This window comes from Patiria miniata, unplaced genomic scaffold, assembly GCF_015706575.1.
Source record: "Patiria miniata isolate m_02_andy unplaced genomic scaffold, ASM1570657v1 HiC_scaffold_24, whole genome shotgun sequence".
NCBI lineage: Eukaryota > Metazoa > Echinodermata > Asteroidea > Valvatida > Asterinidae > Patiria > Patiria miniata.
The window spans coordinates 12,948,973-12,967,562 of record NW_024037063.1 but is presented as its reverse complement, the minus strand read 5'-3'; the positions used below and the strand labels follow the sequence as shown (position 1 = coordinate 12,967,562).

General features: G+C 40.5%; 1 protein-coding gene across 1 annotated transcript in view; it reads right to left on the bottom strand.

Annotated features, from left to right (window-relative positions):
- The window catches only part of LOC119732292 (adipolin-like), a 57,501-nt gene extending 51,705 nt beyond the window's left edge, over positions 1-5,796 (bottom strand). The window contains exon 1 of the mRNA XM_038205751.1: positions 5,476-5,796. Coding sequence (XP_038061679.1) covers positions 5,476-5,796 — 321 coding nt within the window. The remainder of the gene's footprint in view (positions 1-5,475) is intronic.
- Positions 5,797-18,590: the final 12,794 nt, after the last annotated feature.

Here is an 18,590-nt window from a genome sequence, read left to right as displayed (position 1 = left end):
TGAGAGAATAACGATTGCAGACCAGTATTCAGTGTAGTACCCAAATTGCCTACTCCAGCCAATTCACGATTTGTATAATGTCATTTGTTTTCTCTGTAGAGAGTTTTGTGGCCCCTGCACTTGAGGTTTTGTAGCAGTGAAAGGTCACATCACTGAACCAGTCTTTGAGCTTACATTTCTGGAATACTTTGCATGAAAATGGACCCCAAAATCGGTTCTCTTTTGCAATGGAGTGGAATATCATTTTTTTTTTTGGTCTTTTTCAAACGGGCGCTGGTCTTCAGGACTACCTTTAGGGGTTATCATCTCTGGAGGGAAAAATCACCGAAAAGTCACTGAACAACACCCAAAAATCAAACAGAAAGTGTAAGCGGGTAAATCAAGCTATAACTTGATGTGTGTCTTGATGACTTGTAAGGAGGGTTGTGCATGAGTATTTTGTCCCAATTTTGTCCCCAAGTGCATGGGGTATTTATCACTGTTGTCTATTGGGATTTTACTGGTCAGCACTCAGCACTAATACCGTCATACTCTATTTTTTCAGACCGTGGGTTGATTTCTTTGCCCACCAGCCAACAAGATAACCACCGTTACTAATAGGTGTTAAGTGTAAAGAGCGATTAACACTTGCGGGTGTTAATAAGTGGACACACGGGTCCCTACTACCGGTACTGGATAACGGTAATACGCTTCTGTTTGGTGCCGCTATCTTTTATGCGGGTGTGTACCTTGGTAAATTGCCAGCCAACTAAATTGGCAATGGTCCAGCAGCCACGTGTCCCACAAGAGTTGGGGAATGCTAACCTTAAAAAAACTTTTGTTGGGATTTATTCCTCATAATAATAATCAGAAATTTTAAGATGTTGTTGGATATAGTCATCACGCCGGCCGAAGTTTCGTGTGAAGAATGAGCAAGTTGTTTCTTTTATAGTTTTGTGAAAATTATTGTTTATTAATACATTGTATATCGAGCACATTGTATGAATCGTTTTTAATCTAAAGGCTATTACATAACAATGGGGGTTACATAAAATAATAGCCACAATTGTTTTACACATTCATGTATTTGTATCTACATGTATGTGCATTTGGTATGTTCTAAAAAAAATCCAGATTTTGTCATGGTTGTATGTCACAATTCATGTCAATGTACAATGTCTATGTGTATTTTAATATTTCACCAATAATTCTAAAAAAGATATTGAAAATTGAAATTTGAGTTTGAAAACTTCTGGCTTGTCAAGCTTTGACATTTCGGCCCTAGGGCAAAAAAAACCACAGCAAAACTCCAGTCACAATCCGTAGACTCAATTTGTCTTTTCCCCGAGTGATCAAGTGTGTTTAGTCTGTCTGTTTTCCTTGCATCCGAAGACCTAGTTCCCACAAACTTTCCCCCGACTCCCTCCAAGATTTCAAGCGCCGCGTGACACATTTCAGTTAACCGCGACCCGCTGCGTTAATGCATTGAAGGAAACATGCATAGTTCACGTAGGTTACACTCAACTCCTACGGCCAAGTAAAGGGAACATAGTTGACTGACACTCCCAATCACATCAGTCCGTCTATTTAGAAAAATAACAAAACAAGACTATAGGCAGACCTATTAAAGCTGTTTTCAGACCAATTTGGTGTGAGGGGTAGGCCCTGTAGTGGGGCAGATAAGGGGGATATTTAGGAGAATTGTGCCTTTGATGGTACAAGCATGGCATTTGGCACACAGTCAGAGTATGTCTTAAGAAAGATATTTGGCTATACGGCCATCGCAGATTTGTCCTTTGAAAAAAACTATAGGTAGAATAACAAGCAATGGCAGCCATTTTGAAAATTTAGAAAATTGCTTGTTATTCTACCTATATTTTTGTCAAAGGACAAATCTGCGATGGCCCTGTGGCCAAATATATTTCTCATGCCATTCCGTTGAATGTGTGTCTATGCCATGCTTGTATCACCAAAGGCACAATTCCATCACCTATCTACCATACTACTACTACTACAGTCAGTCAATTTTCGGGGGTCAATGTGAGGTTTGAGCAATTCTTATTTACAAGTGACAGTCAGTCAGTGGGTCAGTCAGGTTTAAAGAAGGCTGAAGGCTGGCACTCAGAGACCAGCAAATGTATATGTTTGAGCCAAGATGTGGCATAAATCTGATTTTTTTTTGGCAGAAGTTAGACTTATGCAAGTCTAATTTTCAAGTGACAGTCAGTCAGTGGGTCAGTCAGGTACAAAGAAGGCTGAAGGCTGGCACTCGGGGACCAGCAAGGTGTATTTTTTTCTTTGGGGGCAATATGAGAAATCACTAATCAGGTTTTCGGGCCGAAGTTAGACTTATGCAAGTCTAAATTACAAGTGACAGTCAGTCAGTCAGTCAGGTACAAAGAGGGCTGAAGGCTGGCACTCGGGAACCAGCACTGAAGGGATGTGTTTTCAGTGGGCCACGATGCGAAATCACAAATCAGCTTTTTGGGACGAGGTTAGACGTATGTAAGTCTAATTCACAAGTGAGATTCAGTCTGTGAGTTAGTCGGTACGGCCAGCAAACAAACTCTTTAAGATGCGAAGGAGCGAGTGAGAACATGAAATGTTCTACCTAGCTGACAAGGCGCAGCGGCTCTTTACTCGCCTTCCACCGCTGTGACCCGGGTTCGATTCCTGCCCTGACGACATGTGGATTGTAGAACTGATTCCATGGGTTTTCAGTCCCTACCTGATTCCTTGGGTTTTCCCCAGAATATTCTTCTGGGGTTTTCCTCTCACCTCTAAATTTCTTCACACCGTCTTCTCTCCACAGGTTTCCTCAGGCTTGCGAGTTTAAGCCTGGGGCGCTTTTGAGGAATCCTTGGTTTCATTACCATTAATAAGTCCAGGGTACGCACAATATTCTATTCAACTGATTCAGAATGGCTATTCGCTGGAAGTCATTTCTAGTAATAGAATGGGATTTTTTTTCAGTTCTTGTTTGGCACATGGGCTATATCGAGCTGGAGTTTCCCCCTTAAGTCTGGGTGCTACCAACAAAACTTTCGAACCGAAGCCGAGGCTAGGCCGAGGCTTATAAACACCATGACACAGAAAATGGTATAAAGGTGACCAGACGAAGACGTCAATTTCAGATGAGGTTAAATTCCGCCCCAGGGTCTGGTCGCGGACCTATGGGACCGCCCCGCGACTCGGAACAACACGCATGCTGGGCACGTACCTCCACGCACCGCGGAATATTTGTGGGTCTTGCGGTAGCATTTTCCTTCGCTCAAATCAGGTTTCCATTTCTGATATTCTTTGAAGAAAACGGAGACGAGGAAATATATCGACGCCACTCAAGCGTGCGTTTTAAGGATTAACAGGTCGATGAACCGTGAGAAGGAATCTGCGATAATCGGTTATACATGCGGCATTCACTCCCAAGCTCCCCCCCCCCCCCTGTACGGTGGAAAAATATTGCAGAAATCCAAAAGATGAACAGCATAAAGATTCACATCAGGTTGACGGGGTGCAGTGGTGGATCCAAGATTTACCAAAGGGGGCTGGCTGGGGTGCATTGTTGAACTGAAGTCCAGGATTTTTCAAGGGGGGGGGGTGGATAGTCTGTGGAATATCCTCCCCATGCACAGCAAGGGTCTATGATATGCGAGCAGATTCGGCCATTATGCAACTAGACTGCGTCTTGACCTTGAGATTCTGACCATTCAGCGGGCGCCTTCTATATCAGGTCTTCAGTAACCCGTTTTGAAAGCGGGTTTCATAAGATCTCTGTGCCCGTTGTTGTATTACAAAAGCATGGCATCCAAATTGACCAATCAACAGCTTAGTCCAGATTTCGGAATGAAAATGACGTCATGTCGACTCCGATTCGCCTGGAGCGTGGTGTCCATTGATGTGCATGCTTGGATGTATCCGACGTTGGACAGGAGACAGAGGCTCCGTTGGTCAACGGGTGCTAGGCTCAGACTAGGGGGTGGATGGGGGGTTGCAGACAACGCATAAAAGGTCAAAGGCCTGAAGCTATGATAGGAGTCAAGATTTGCAGTATTAAGTAATGATGTTATTTGGGGAACTAAAAAGAAATTCATATTTTCCATTACGTTATCAATTATCATTGGTCAGTCGTGGGGGGGGGGGGGTAGTTAACCAGTAGGGTGAACTGGTGAGCTGGTTGCCAAATTTTGAATAAATGCCGAAATTTATACTCAATAGCACATATCGCTTTAGTTTAATGATGCATTTCGCATTACAACCGACTTTCGCAAATGGATTTGTCTTGTGGGGCACTTGAACCACGGACGATTTACACAATGGTTCGTGCTTGAACCGAAATAGCTTAGCCTGAAGTGAACTGCTTCTAAAGGCACGGCTTTAGTTATAGCAAAACAAGCTCGATCGGAATATCTCGGAAGCTGTGGGCCAACGAATTGGTGTTCATGGATGAGTCATGTGATTGTGCCAAGTAATTTCTGGAAGTAGTGTTTTGAGTTTTAAAAAAAATCAGGTTTTTGACCCCAGTGACCCCATGATGACCTTTGACCCCAGGTTGGTCGTGTGACATGTTGGGGCTGGGCTACTGATACTTTGGACAAAGTTTGGATGAAATCGGTCAAAATGTGTAGGAGCAATAGACAATGTCAACGTTTGTTTCTAACCAACTAACGGACAAACATGATGATTTGTTGATCTACTATCCCGCATCGCGCAGCTAAAAAGGTGCAGTGAAAATGCACGTTGCCAACTACAAAACTACAATCACATGTAATGTACAGTGTCATTTGTCCCAGTTCTCAGCCAATATAGCAGTAATTTAAATCTCAAATTTGTTTAGCCAGGCCCTATAAATTTGGTCCAGTCTGTATATTTTCCTCACAAAATTAATTAATTATTGTTTTCTATTTCTGGTGTATAAACTACGGTATATTTCTGAAATCTTTTAAAAATTATCTTTACCATTCTACAGTCTACAGAAATCACTGAGGCTTTGAGAAAAAATGCATGCAAATAAAATTTAAAAACAATGCAATCCTCCGATTTAAGGAGAAAATGACTAAAGCATTTTTTTAACTAGGCCTCCCACTTCGAGGAAACCTGCGAAATGAGTTAAGTAAACTCAAACACTATTGTGTGCAGGGAAGGCCGTTCTCTAGCGAGGAGTGGCCGTGGCGATGCGACAACACTCCGCGAGCATTTCCCCCATTCAAGGAACACTGAAGCCCCGCTGAGCAAACCCTCCAACGCCATTGAGAAAATGTTTGAAAAATAGATTTAAGCGCTTATAGAATGTCCACGGCCCGCCAAGCATGTCAATGGGCCCACACCGTGGTTTCACGGCTTCGCGCTTGCGGCTCGCCGCGCCGTCAGCAAGCAGGGGAGACAGAAAAAGTCCACACACGTATTGGGATCACCCTCAGTCAACACCTCCATTGATATGCAAGGATTACGCACAGGGATTAAAATGACCGAAGAAAAGAGAGGTAGATGTGGACTTACCACATCCGAGGTGTAGCTGGAATCTTCTTCCCCGTCTTGTTCCTCCTCCGGATAACCGTTCATCTCTATGTATTCCAAGCGCTGGTTTGGGAGGTTGGCGGCTGCGGCTGCCGGGTCGACCCTCGGGGGAGCCTCGGGTTCCCGGGGCACCGACTGCAGCGCCGGGACGGCCTGGGTGCCCACGTGGGTCCAGCACGGCAGCATGACCAAGGAGCGAGCCGCTAAGATCACCAGAACCCGTACCACCGCTCCTCCCAGCATTATCCCCGAGTTGAGTTTGACAGTTCTGCCGTGATGTGTAAATCCCGACCAATGACCCATTCCAAGGGCATTCGCGGTCTCGTGAAGAAGTCAAAAACCCAAACGGCACCTTGTTGACGATACGTACCCTCACTGTGGAAAAAAAACTCAGCGTCCCAAAAGTAGAGGAGTTCAGAAGAAATCGGATTCACGGCAAGAAAGGAAGAAATTCCGGTTGGTTTGCCAGGCCGTCCGGCCTTAGTGTGTCACTTCCAATCAGACGGGTTGGAGTTTGAAGTTCGTGTTTGCCGCCTCCTCTGAAACTGATACCGCCGTAGCCGACCAGGGGCACAACAGTCCGGTCGCTCAGCATCGGTGATACCGGTGTTGGAAAACAATCAAACCATCAGCTCCAATCCCCGTGAGTGTGCTAACCAGGCGGAGAGCTAAAAACCAAGTCTAGCTGAGCTTCGCACGCGGTTACCGCACTGGAAAATCCCATACCACGTTACACGATTTTGGATGAACTCCTAGTGGCACATCCAATTTTTGTATATATTTCTTAACAAATGCGTCTAGCTATAGCTGTGTCGATTCGCTCCTTTATGAACAAACCGAAAGGCTTTGTGTAATATTTCACCGCCCAAAAATCCTGACGTCTGACCAATCATAGCCCTCGCTGGACCAATATAGTTGACTACGGTGCAATATATAGGGAAAGATCGCGATCTCATTAACCTATTACAATCATGTACAGTATGCTTCCTCCAAGCCGCATCGTGTTACACTTCCACAGTCTCACCAATGGCGCATCATACAACTCGACCCCGTCAGCTTTTAACAAAGTTATCTCCGTTTAGAACTTCCCTCGTGAACGGGTCTAAACATGGAGCTATAAAACTACCACCAGGCGATTCCACCAAAAGATTCGTCCAACATTAACACCACCGTGCAATCAGATAAAGAGTGAAGGAGCGCTGAGTAAAAGCATCTGAAGTAGCCTCCAACAACGGACCCTATTCTTGCAACTGTTTCCACAGGGAGCCTTTTGAATAATAGTGAGCTGTCATGCCATTCACGTGTTTTGTCCCATCCCCCGCTCGGACCTCAAATGCTCACTGGTGCGTTGGATGGGCGGTCAGCGCTAGTCCTTTCTAGTCGCGTCATCGGCACGGCCTTTTTACACAACTGCGGATTACGTCGATCACTCACGGCATTCAGCTCCCGGTGTGGCGGTGTCAGTGTGTAGCCTCCGAGTCCGTGCGTCATGCCATGGGTGTCTCGAGAGGAGACTAACCCTTCAGCACTTGACTGGTTCGAGATTTAGTAGACTCTCTTCGTGAACCACACCACAACAAGCAGGAGTACTTGGTTTGTACTTTATACACCTATAATAGTCTCTGTCCAAGACTGGTTTGTTGTATTTTATTCACCTAATGCAGCTAATCACTGAAACGCGCGGTCAAGCCGCCGCGACCCGATGAATCAAATTCAGTCTTGGAACTTTGGCAGTGCTACCCAGGAAATTCCGAGCATACCTCTAACACACGCATTCGATTACAGTGGGGTTTTTTGGCGCATAGCCAGTGTTCTTCATGTTCATGGAATATTTCAAACGAACGTGTGTGTGTGCATTCGACAAACGGAGCCAACAGCTTTTACTATTAAAATTTACAACATAAAATAGATCGAAATTCCCCTAAAATCTTAGAAAAAACTAGATGATATAACAAGTCAACAGACTGCTTTTGACCATTGAATATTTATTATTCTCAATGTGAACACCGCGGAACCGGCAGAGAAATGTTGGAGAAGCAGAGTTGAAGACACGGTCAAGTTATTTATCAATTAATTTTTTTAGTACATGTTTATACTAATAGCCAAACATTGTGGAAATACGGTTTAGCAACAGGTTTCAACAATGTGGAAGAGCTGCTTACTGCATAACTGTGAAGTTGCTAATAGAGTATTATTTTCCCCACCCACAAAAATTCCAACAAAGATAACGAACAACTCAACAGTTACAGAATACAGAGGGCGCACTATACAAAAGCCGTCGCAACTTCAGAAACGTATTGAGGGCGCGATTTTTTTGTCTCCCATAAATCGTTTATTCTTCCCAAATGGTCAGCTAAGAAGTATTAAAACATGTTTAACTTGCATCGAAAGGAATTTCTGAGTCGTTTCTAGATTAAATGTGATTTTTTTTGGGGGGGGGGGGGGGTGGGTGTTGGCTGAATTTTTTGAAAGTGAAATAGCTTGGGAATTGCAGGAAAGATACCCAAGAGTCCCCAAAACACAATTCCCCAAAAATCTCCTGGGAAATTGTGGCATATAAAAGTTATCCAGAAAATCCGATGATTTTGTGCAGATTTTCTGGGTAAAAAAAATTGTATTTTTTTGGGGGGGAGGGGAGGTTTTGAAAATAAACATTAGGTAGTAAGCACAAAGTTCAGAATGCGAATGTGACCCAATAAAAGATGGTCATTTTGTACCAACCAATAGCCGAATCCAGGCACGTGATCACTTCACACTCAATGTGGCCCCCTTCAATGGCGAAAGAAGTGACAGCGTACCCAGATTGGACTATTGATAAAGAAGCAGCACTAGTAATGAATCGAGATGAATGGAAAATTGAGGCTACAAAGGCCCTACCTTTGCTTCTGCTCGTTTCTAGATGGCGCTCTTCTTTGAGCGTAAAAGCCAGGCATGTGCGGGGTTGGCGTGAACACTTACTAGTTGCATTTCATGCAGCTTGATCTCAAGTTGTCAATATTTGGTGAGTGACAACTTGAGTCTGGTAAAGTATTCCACACCTTGATGGAACGAGCAGTTGAGACTGAATTGTGAGTGGAACTTGATCGTTGGTGCTGTTAAAGTGACGCAGGCCTTGTCGGGTCACTGGAGTCATCATGGGTGATTTTGTAGAGTACAGCATGGAGCAGCAAGCGTGGCAACGTGCCGCCTTTTTTTCTGGAGCAAAGGCCAATCAAGTTCTAATTCGGGCGATTCACAATGCAGTGCGCCAGAGATTGTCTTGGAGAGTCAATTTTTCAAGTTTACGGTCGACAAAACATGGCCCATTTGATTGAGTGTCAGTAGACAACTTGAGCTAATTTGTTATAGATTGGGGCAAAGTGTTTTGCCGTTTTACAAAAAACACCATATTGATAAAAAAGAAAAGAAAAGGGAAACATAAAATTATACTGGAATCAAACGCTTACGAAACTACTGACCGGAAAAAAATAACAATTTCAAATGTACCGCGCTGCGAATTTGTCGACTATCTCCCACATGCACAATGCACTGGGAAAAATGAACTCTCCGTGGCAAACTTTTGGTGGCGCACTGCATTGTGAATCGCCCGAATTAGCCTATTTAAGGTACGGCAGACACAACAGGAAGGCGCTGTTTGGTTTAGATAAATACGAAAGACTTTACCCAAATCAAACAGCGCCCTCCTATTGTGTGTGGCATACCTCGAATAGGCTAATAGGAGTCTGGTTACTAGTCCCACGTGAATTTTCATAATTTTTGTTCTTCACAAACAGCGCCCTCCAGTTGTGTCTGCCATACCTCGAATAAGCTAATAGGAGTCTGGTTACAGTCCCAGGTGAATGTTCATAATTTTTGTTCTTCACAAATCTCGCTGCCCTCCTTTGACTTTGTTTGATCCTGGTTATGTGGGTTTTTGTATGGGGATCGCAGATGACCGATGCATATTCCAGATGGGGTCTTACAAGGCATAAGGGCTATTCCAGTGTTATGTAATGTTCGTGACAGAGCTTTAATGGTACAAGAGCCTGGTAGACTGATTCTTTGACCTTACAATTCCCCAAAGTCTATAAATTGCTCCGTTTCATCTAAAGAGGGGTCAGGGAACCAGACTACAAGAACATGATTGGTTTTCTTGGTTTTTCCAGCATCTACAAGCCCAAAACGTGATACGAGTCAGCTTAACAATATTTGCCATAACATACTCCTTCAAATCCATTTATTTCAGAAAATTGCAGCAAAAGCAAATGTTGTACATTCCCTTTAAATTAGTCAGAAATTACCTCAGATTGCACTAAAGAGCGTCTGGAATCCAAAAATGTGAAACATTTACCGTATACCGTTACATAATCTTTTTCAGTTCATTTTTTTTGCCGAGTGTATTAAGACAGTTTAACGACCTTACCGTATTTTTAAACTAACCACCAACCAAGTTTTTTCATCTCCTCCACTTTGGAGTCAAGTTCATGAACATAAGTGAAATGCATTACAACCGTTTGGTTAATGTGTTCGTCTCTCCAGCCAGGGACACGATAGTACAATATGCCGTCCGGGTACTTGACAGGATCCAGTGTCTTCATTTTCAACCCCCCGGTGACATTCTTATCTAGCTCTCGATTGATCAGGCGGTTAAAAACAGTTTGATCTAAGGTGTTCTTATCCGTTGTATCTAACAATTTCACCCATTCCCTTACAAGACTAATTGTGTTATTTGTTTGGTGATAATAGGCGAAACCGTCACAAAATACATGGGTTTTGGGACGATCGACCTCGTCATGCGCGGCAATATCAAAGTCTCCCTCAAAATCTTTGAACGGATCTTTGCGCCAAAAGGTATCGGCGTCGGCAAAGAGCACATCATGACCCTTCTCGAGTAATTCCAGTACATACCGTGGACGTCGATTTACAAATTGTTGGTATGCCTTAGGACTCAACTTGAGGTTTTCGGAGGAAGTCATTCCCGCGTTGGTTTTCTGCACAATCAATCCCTGGTGGAATGTCGTCAGGTTTGTCATGTATTCGTAAGACTGCTCGTCTTCGGCGATAACGGTGACGTTGGGGAAAGAAGGGGTTCTAATTCGTTGGATGCTTGCCAGCATGTTTTCGGCCATTTCTAAGTAGGCCGCGTTCGTTGTAGTAAGCACCATTCTTGCGCCAGGGCTAAACGTCGGCTTGGAAGTTGGACGGGTCTCCGCCGAATTGACAAATGACGCCACATATCTCATCGAATGGGCTGTAAAATAATGTGATACAATAAACACAGTTTATTAAACCAAACGACATTATGAAACACAATTGTACGTTTGAAAAGGTCAATATTTTTCATACAAATTGTGGGTGTTCCCACCAATGTTTATGATCAAAAAAGTCTAATTGGTTGTATTAACAGATAATCGGTATTTTGTTGATATAATGTTTTCCTGACTAGTTTGTTGCACGTGAGTTCTGTTCATACTCAAAATACAGGGTACTTTGATATCATACATGTCTATCAAAAGTACGGTCACACGCAATTCAATTCAGAAGTCCTGAATCAAATAGAAGGGACCAAAAATGCTAAAATGAAATTCAACTTGTGAATGACTTGTGATCAACTTGTCGGTAATAAACTATTGAGGACTTTTGATAGACTCGACTACAGCACAGCCGAGTAGGGTGCTCTGCTGTGGAGAGAAGGTAAGTTGATTCTGCTCTTCACAATAAACGATTCTGGTTTGTACCAAATCGCACGTCTGGTTTCTTAAATTTTCAAAGTTACGTAATGTGTTTTACTTACCAGCATACAGAATGCACATAGAACATGTAAGGCACCAAGCAACCAAAAGTTTGCCACGAACTTTCGCCATGATGACCTAGTTCACCAAACTATATGGGAAAATTAGATACAGGGTGAGTAAAAAAAAAAGCAGAACCCAAACCCCCAAAATGATTTCATATTTAAAAAAAATATATGTAGCACCAAACATAATAATGACTGGAATGCCAATTTCATAAGCTACTTTTAGATGAAAAAAATTACTGAAATTGCTCAATCCGTTCAAAGAATATCACCTTTTAAACGCCACATCGCGTAGCTGCAATCGGCTCAGTGAGAACGTTTTTTCGTGAAGCTGAATTCAGGCCCAATTCGAAACATGACTTACCAATTTTTGATTTGAAATCGAGATCCTATTGTTTTCTCAGAATGAATAGCATTTACTGAGCTGAAACTTCATCAGGTTAGTTGTTCGGCACCCTTCTTTAGATTTTGAGCACATTTTTGTTGCTTCAAATGAACATATGGCACAACCTTTAATCTATCAATTACACCAACAGTATTCAAATTAGATATCATTTTAAACCTCAGAGAAGTATGCGCATTGTTTATGTATTATGAATGTAAATTCTAGTAGGCTATATTTATTTCTTTGTAAAAATGTTCCCTTTTGTAGTCTTGATGTAATAGTGATATTGTGAGAAGTATTTTTTGTGTAAAAGTGTTATGAGATATAAACGGAGTATATTATAAGAGAAAAAAATGGTTATCCGAATCCATACCGCGAGGATCCCTCGCGGTACAAAACCACGACTCTAATTTTTATTCATACAGATACGAGTTTATTCATACAGATGCGAGTAAATGCTAAAGAAACTGGTAGTAAATGCAAATGCCAGTTATTATTCATACGAACTATGGTATTATTTTGTACTGTATACTCTTTGTTAATATCAATATTTCGCGATTAACATTAATAAATGCAGTAATTTGTGCGCAAAATTATTTGTTTTTATATTTTCAAGGTAGCCCCAACTCAGCCTTGAAATATAACTTTGAAATGTGAAGCATTTACTCTTTTTTATTCATATGAAACGAAGTAAATGCTTATAGTGTAGCAAATCTAAAAGGTAAAAAGTAATTATTTTCAGATTTTAGCAAATGGTTTTTGGTAAATGTTCTTTTCTTTGGCTATTCGTTGTTATGTCAGCACAATAAAGATAAAGCCGATAAGCAAACTTTTGTCACAAATGTTTTCAATGAGTAAATTTTGGGTTTACAATATAAACAGAGAACTCCTAAACGGAGCAGTGCTTTCTGAAGAGACACCCTCCATTGTCCGGAAAAGCGTGGACAATTTGATATGTTAAAAGCAGTTAATTTTTTCAATAAAAATATAACCAAAAAAGGGATATCGGATACTTTTAAAAGGAGTGGAAAGTTGCACAAAATGTGTTTCTAAGAACACTTCATCTCCTAGACCCTTTAAAATTTGTAAACACTCCATTGTTCCTTCCCCAGCCTAGCTGGTCCGCTCATAAGTCCGACGCCTCATATCTCCGACGCCTCATAAGTCCGAAAAAAGCGTTCTTCCATTGTCGGACTTATGAGGCGTCGGACATATGGGGCGGAATTTATGCCTCATAGGTCCTACGCCTCATAAGTCCGAAATTCGGACTTATGAGGCGTCGGACCTATGAGGCGTCGGACTTACATGTATGATACGGCCCCAGCCTAGTCCCTCTTTTCTGTTTCTCCTTCCACCCTTGCATGCTTGTTCGTCCCCTACTTGTTTGTTTCTGTACCCCTGTCATTTTGCCTTTGACAGAAGTCCTGCTAGGATTGAAAAGTTAATCTCTCTATTTGTTTTTTTACTAAATATAAACAAAAATACCTTAACTTCAAGAATCTGTGAAAAGATTTTCCTGGATGTTACGACCTGATTTTTTTGTCAAGCACAGATAGAATGCAATATAATTATTTTTGAAGTTAATCGATTTAGTGTAAAATTTAAAATGTAGCAAAACTACACGAAATACCTTTTTATGTCGATTGTCCAAGAATAATACGCCCTTAATTCAGCATAGAGCGATTTGCAGTTGCTCTTTCGTGCACGCTGGTTGACATCGGTTGTGCTACCATGAAAAGAACTGCTTCCTAGTTCCTAAAATAATCTGCACCTTTAAAATTATATGCATTTACACGTTCCTTCCACAGTAATTTTTCACCACTGTCTGTGTGCTTCAACCGAATGATACCAGCTAGCATCCGATTTTCGAACGGTCACTGGTATTCCGTCACGGCAAAACTGTCGCATGGGGGCGCTACACTTGGTAGCATTCCCTCTGGCTGCTCCATAGAAATATTACACAAAATCTAGACAATAAATAACTCTTTACTCACGGTTACTTTGCTAACGGAACTTTTAGGCAAATGGCCTTCTAGGTTTTTAAGATGTCTATGGGCCTTATGCACGAGTTGGCCATTTTTGTAGAGTTCCCTGAAAGTATTTCGTAACTGTTGAATGGGATGGCGCTAGACTATTTATGTAGGCATAATGCAGCCTTATTTTACTTTCATTTTTTTTATTTGGCTTTAAACATTAGGGAAGGTTTAATTACAAATTTAAAATTATTCATGGAAGCAGACTGCAATTAAATAGTAATTAGGTTGCTTTCGTTACTCTTCGCAAGTTCCAAAAATTAAGATTTTACCTCACTTTCGACTCGTGCATAAGGGTGCACACCGGTAAATAGGCCTAAATCCATCCGCCGAGCTCATGAATAAAAGTTATACCCTTACAATATTCTATATTAGAGATATTAGTTCTGGGAGCCATTAAATTGGGGAATTGAAGAGATATGGCAACGAACATCTGGCCCGGACTCGAGGCTTCCAATTCTAAGCATTTTGGATGCAATGGGGCTTCGAAAGAGGCGCTATTTTGCCATGTGGAAGGATCGTTTTTCAAGATGGCTACTTTTCCGCTTTTGAGAAAATAGGGGTCGTCTTCTTTGGGGTGAGAATATCTCGAAAAGTCAATGGTCAACCCCCCAAAAAATGAAAAGAAATAGAAAGATGACATGTTGATCATCATTTTTCTGTGCAGCTTTAAATACCCGAGAGAGCTCCGAGTATTTTTAAAAGAATTTTTAAAAATAAAAATTATTTTGGGTCTTGCACGAAATTTTGGGTACTTAATTGCGCGACAATAAAATTTAGTCTTGCTTGATTTTTTGTGTTGGCCAAAAAAAACAAAGGTTTTGAATTAATTCCGCTTTGGCTTTCCATACAAGTTTATGCATGTATGCAGATTGACTTTCTCAGAGCAATTTGATAAGTTCCTTTGGATGTTGTTTTGTAGATGGATTCCAACGTTTGGGTGGACTCCAAGGTACTTCCTAACGTTAATTGCAGCCACATTAATTCACGAAAAAGGGGCCAGCTTGTCACTTACAACTCAGTTCTGAAATTTATTCATCAAATAAGAAAATCAATATCAACTATGAACCTTTTCACATGAATTGTAAACTTTAATCCATCGTAATAATTACTAAAGCTAAGTACTGGCTATGAAAAAATGAGGTAATGGAAAAAATATTCCTTTAAACGGAAGTCATTCTAAATAACTATGTAACATGCAAAAGGAAAAACAAAGGAAAATGTTTTTAAATAGAAATTAATAAATGACACTACTTTCTTTAACCATACATGTACACTAACTTAGTGTAAACTTTTTTACAGTTGTGCTTTGTTATTGGAAAACTTATCAAGTTGTAACGTTTCATTTCCTATAAAACGTTTCATGGTAAATGTACGTCGAGTGGAAAAAGAGGTTCACACATCTTTGGAACATCCAACTTCTCGCGACATCTATTTGTGAATGCCCAAAAGAAATAAAAAGAAGGAAACTTGGAACAGGCTAAACTGAATCATTTTGGTCCAATTTTACAGAGTACATGTACATGTATAACAAAATCTCAAAAAGGGCTTAAGTATACAGGGTGAGTAAAATAAACGCAACCCAAATGGCAGGACCAATTTCTGAGTGAAGTTTTGCCTGTAGCACTTTCAAAATCTAGGAATATGAACGCCCAGTCATTAAGCTTTCTTTTAGTACAAGACTCATTCAAATCACTCATGTACTTTTCAAGTTGCGGCATTTTGAACACAAACACCGTTTTAAAGTTCTGTCCACGGATCACAAAAAAGTAAGTGCTCTTTCAGCAAAACGAAAACATTTCTCATAGGGATGCATGCGAGTTGTTTTCGTTTTGCTGAAAGAACACTTGCCTTTTTTGTTATCCGTCGACAGAACTTTAAAACGGTGTTTGTGTTCAAAATGCTGTAACTTGAAATGTACATGCGTGACTGGAATAATTCTTGTACTAAAAGAAGCTCATTAATTGGGCTTTCATATCCTAGATTTTGAAAGTGCTACAGGCAAAACTTCATTCAAAAATTGGTCCTGCCATATGGGTTGCGTTGTTTCTTTACTCACCCTGCATATCGAAAATCACAAGAAGGGTTTAAATATACATCACGAGTTGTGTGTATTTTGACAAACACTGCAAATCGGATTTGCTCACACTGATACTTCTCACTTTTCTGTTGGCACTTTTTTTTCAATGGGATTTTTAAACTGGGTTGCTTCATCGGTAACCGAGCCTCACAAACCGGTTTAACTCTATTTACGTTCAATAAACCAAGTAAATGAGATAATTGGTGTTTAAACAGCCTTCTGCTAGTTTGTGTTCGGTTAAGCATGGACCGGAGTTGCACAACATGGGATGAAATCATAAAATAGTCTTTAGAGCATTTTGTCCCAATCAACAGTTGCAAGAAATTGACTTCTGACATTTGCTTAAAATATAATGCAAAGACAAATTATTTGCATTGCAAGTTTTAAGATAGATTTCAATATCAAAGAACTATCACACATTGGTCAACTACACAAATGCCTGATGAACAGAAATTTGTGCAATTTCCATGTTCATTTCACGTGTTAAGCAAAACAAGAATTTTGGACAAAGCTGGTCGACTATAAACAGAACAGGTTGTCGTAATAAGAAAGACAACTTAACAAGTTGAGAAAATGCTGGTTTTTGGTGTGCACTGAACTGTAATTTTAAAATTAAGACCGCCCATTTGTTTTCAATGATCACATTTAAATGCCAATACGAGTGTACTCGTTTACAAGGGTCGACCGAGGGGGCTGTTCATATTAGAATTCATGGCCCGATTTCATAGTAAAAAAACTTAATATTTGTTACTAAGGGAACCATCCACTAGCAATATAAATAGCATGTGAATTTTAGCTGGTAACCGATGTTCATATGCAAATGTTGTGCCTAGCAGCCTATGCCATTGGCCATTGTGAGGCATCGACGTGGGCAACTCCATTTTTGACCGGGGGGGATTCCCAATTAAATATAGTGTCTAGCTTTTGTTGATGCACTTGGCACCCTCAAAATGGCGACCAAATAAGCACACATAAAAATTTAAGTTCTTATTTTAAGGGTCTTCCTGCAACCCCATGCCAGTTCCAGACCTAGGAAAGTATGGAGTGCCTGACAAAACAAAACAAACATGAAACCATGTTTGAATCAACCAAACTGAAACACTGGTACAGTTCTTCTTTCAAACAACTTAACTTTATGAACTTATTCATGAATTTTTTTGTGCAAATAACTTACAGAGACGAGTGCAATCTCTACTTAGATTTCTTTACAAGAGTGCTGTACAGGAATTTCCCCAAAAATGTATAATAACATACTTTCTAAACTAAAAGCTGTACGAATAAATAAGATTAATCAGTTTCTCTTACGACTTTACACGTTCTGATCTATTCGACATTGTAGCTTCCAATATGGAAAAAGTTATCTTGACCGTACTTTTATAAAACCCATACCCTGAAATTGTTTCAACAAAATCATTGAAATCGTTAATTAAATCCTGCCGTTTTGGGGGATTATTTGGGGGAAAAGAAAAAAAAACATTTGTGATCAGTAGTTTTTTTGGTTTTTTTTCAATTTCATCAAACACTTTTCCCATTAGTGTTTTTTTTTTCATCAAAACCATAAACAACATTATTATTATTTTTCGTTTGAATGCTGTTACGATGGCGAATTCACGGACAGAACAGGTGACAAGATTCCACTTTGATGAAAATGAATGATTCATGAACCGATCAACCAGGAAAATTGTCATTAACATCAAAACATGGAGAAACAATTATTGGCATCCGAAAAAAAAACAAGAAAAGCTCGACCAAAAGATGGCCACACCCTCCCCTCCCACAAAAACAAAACGCGTAACTCATCAAGAGTCAATGAACAACGAATGGGAGGTTTAAATAAGTCTTAATGGTTTGCATGGAGGATATCAACAACAAAAAAGGATACACAAAAATTCTACCCCCCCCCAAAAAAAAAAGAGGCAACCACTAAATTTTTACATATTTTACAAACCTCTGCCTAGATTTTTAATAAAACTGAACTTCTCTTTCCCAGCTTTCCATTTCAATTTTTTTTTTCTCTCCTTGAAATTTATGTAGTCGTGCATTGAGTAACAAGATTTTTTTCCTGAGATGCCTCTCCATCTCACTGAACCCACATACTGTAAAAATCAAACTCAATGACCGATCAAAACTTTACGTTTTTTTTTTAAATCACAGATCACAGAGTATGGCACATCTAGAATAATCACGATTTACATTTACAAATCGAATCAAATGTTCCGAGTTAGTTTTCCGACAAATACAAAATGCAGTAGAATCTTTTGTACACTATTTGATTAGTATCCTATTTTAATTGGTCCCAATTTTTCTTTTGAATAACGGGGGAATTTCCCCAAATAGTATAAATGCATGTACCACAGCTGCAATGAGAATCTTTGTTGGATCGTTATCCACATCTTGACTTTGTCTCCAGCTCAAGAATCAACTTGTAGCTTTTATTGTAAAAAAAACAAATGGAGGTGCGTGTACTTCCAAGTCTGACTTCAAATTTAAAGGTAGATCATAAGCTTATAGTGCATTCTTTTCCCCCGGTATAAAGCAACAACATTGCTCAAATTCGTAAGTAGGGTGCTAACTTGTCGAAGTGTTAGCTTAGTGGCTACTGTACAGATAGAGAAAACACAGGAAACATATGCACAAATTTGGGGGTAACTGGATTCCAAAAGTGCGCCCGCTGGCACACTTTAACCATATTCTTGTACTCTGGTTCCCCGACCCCACTTAAGATGACACGGATCAATTAATAGACTTTGGGGAATTGTAAGGTCAAAGAATTAGTCTAGCAGGCTTGTACCCCTTCACAGGTGTGTAATCAATTGCAACGAA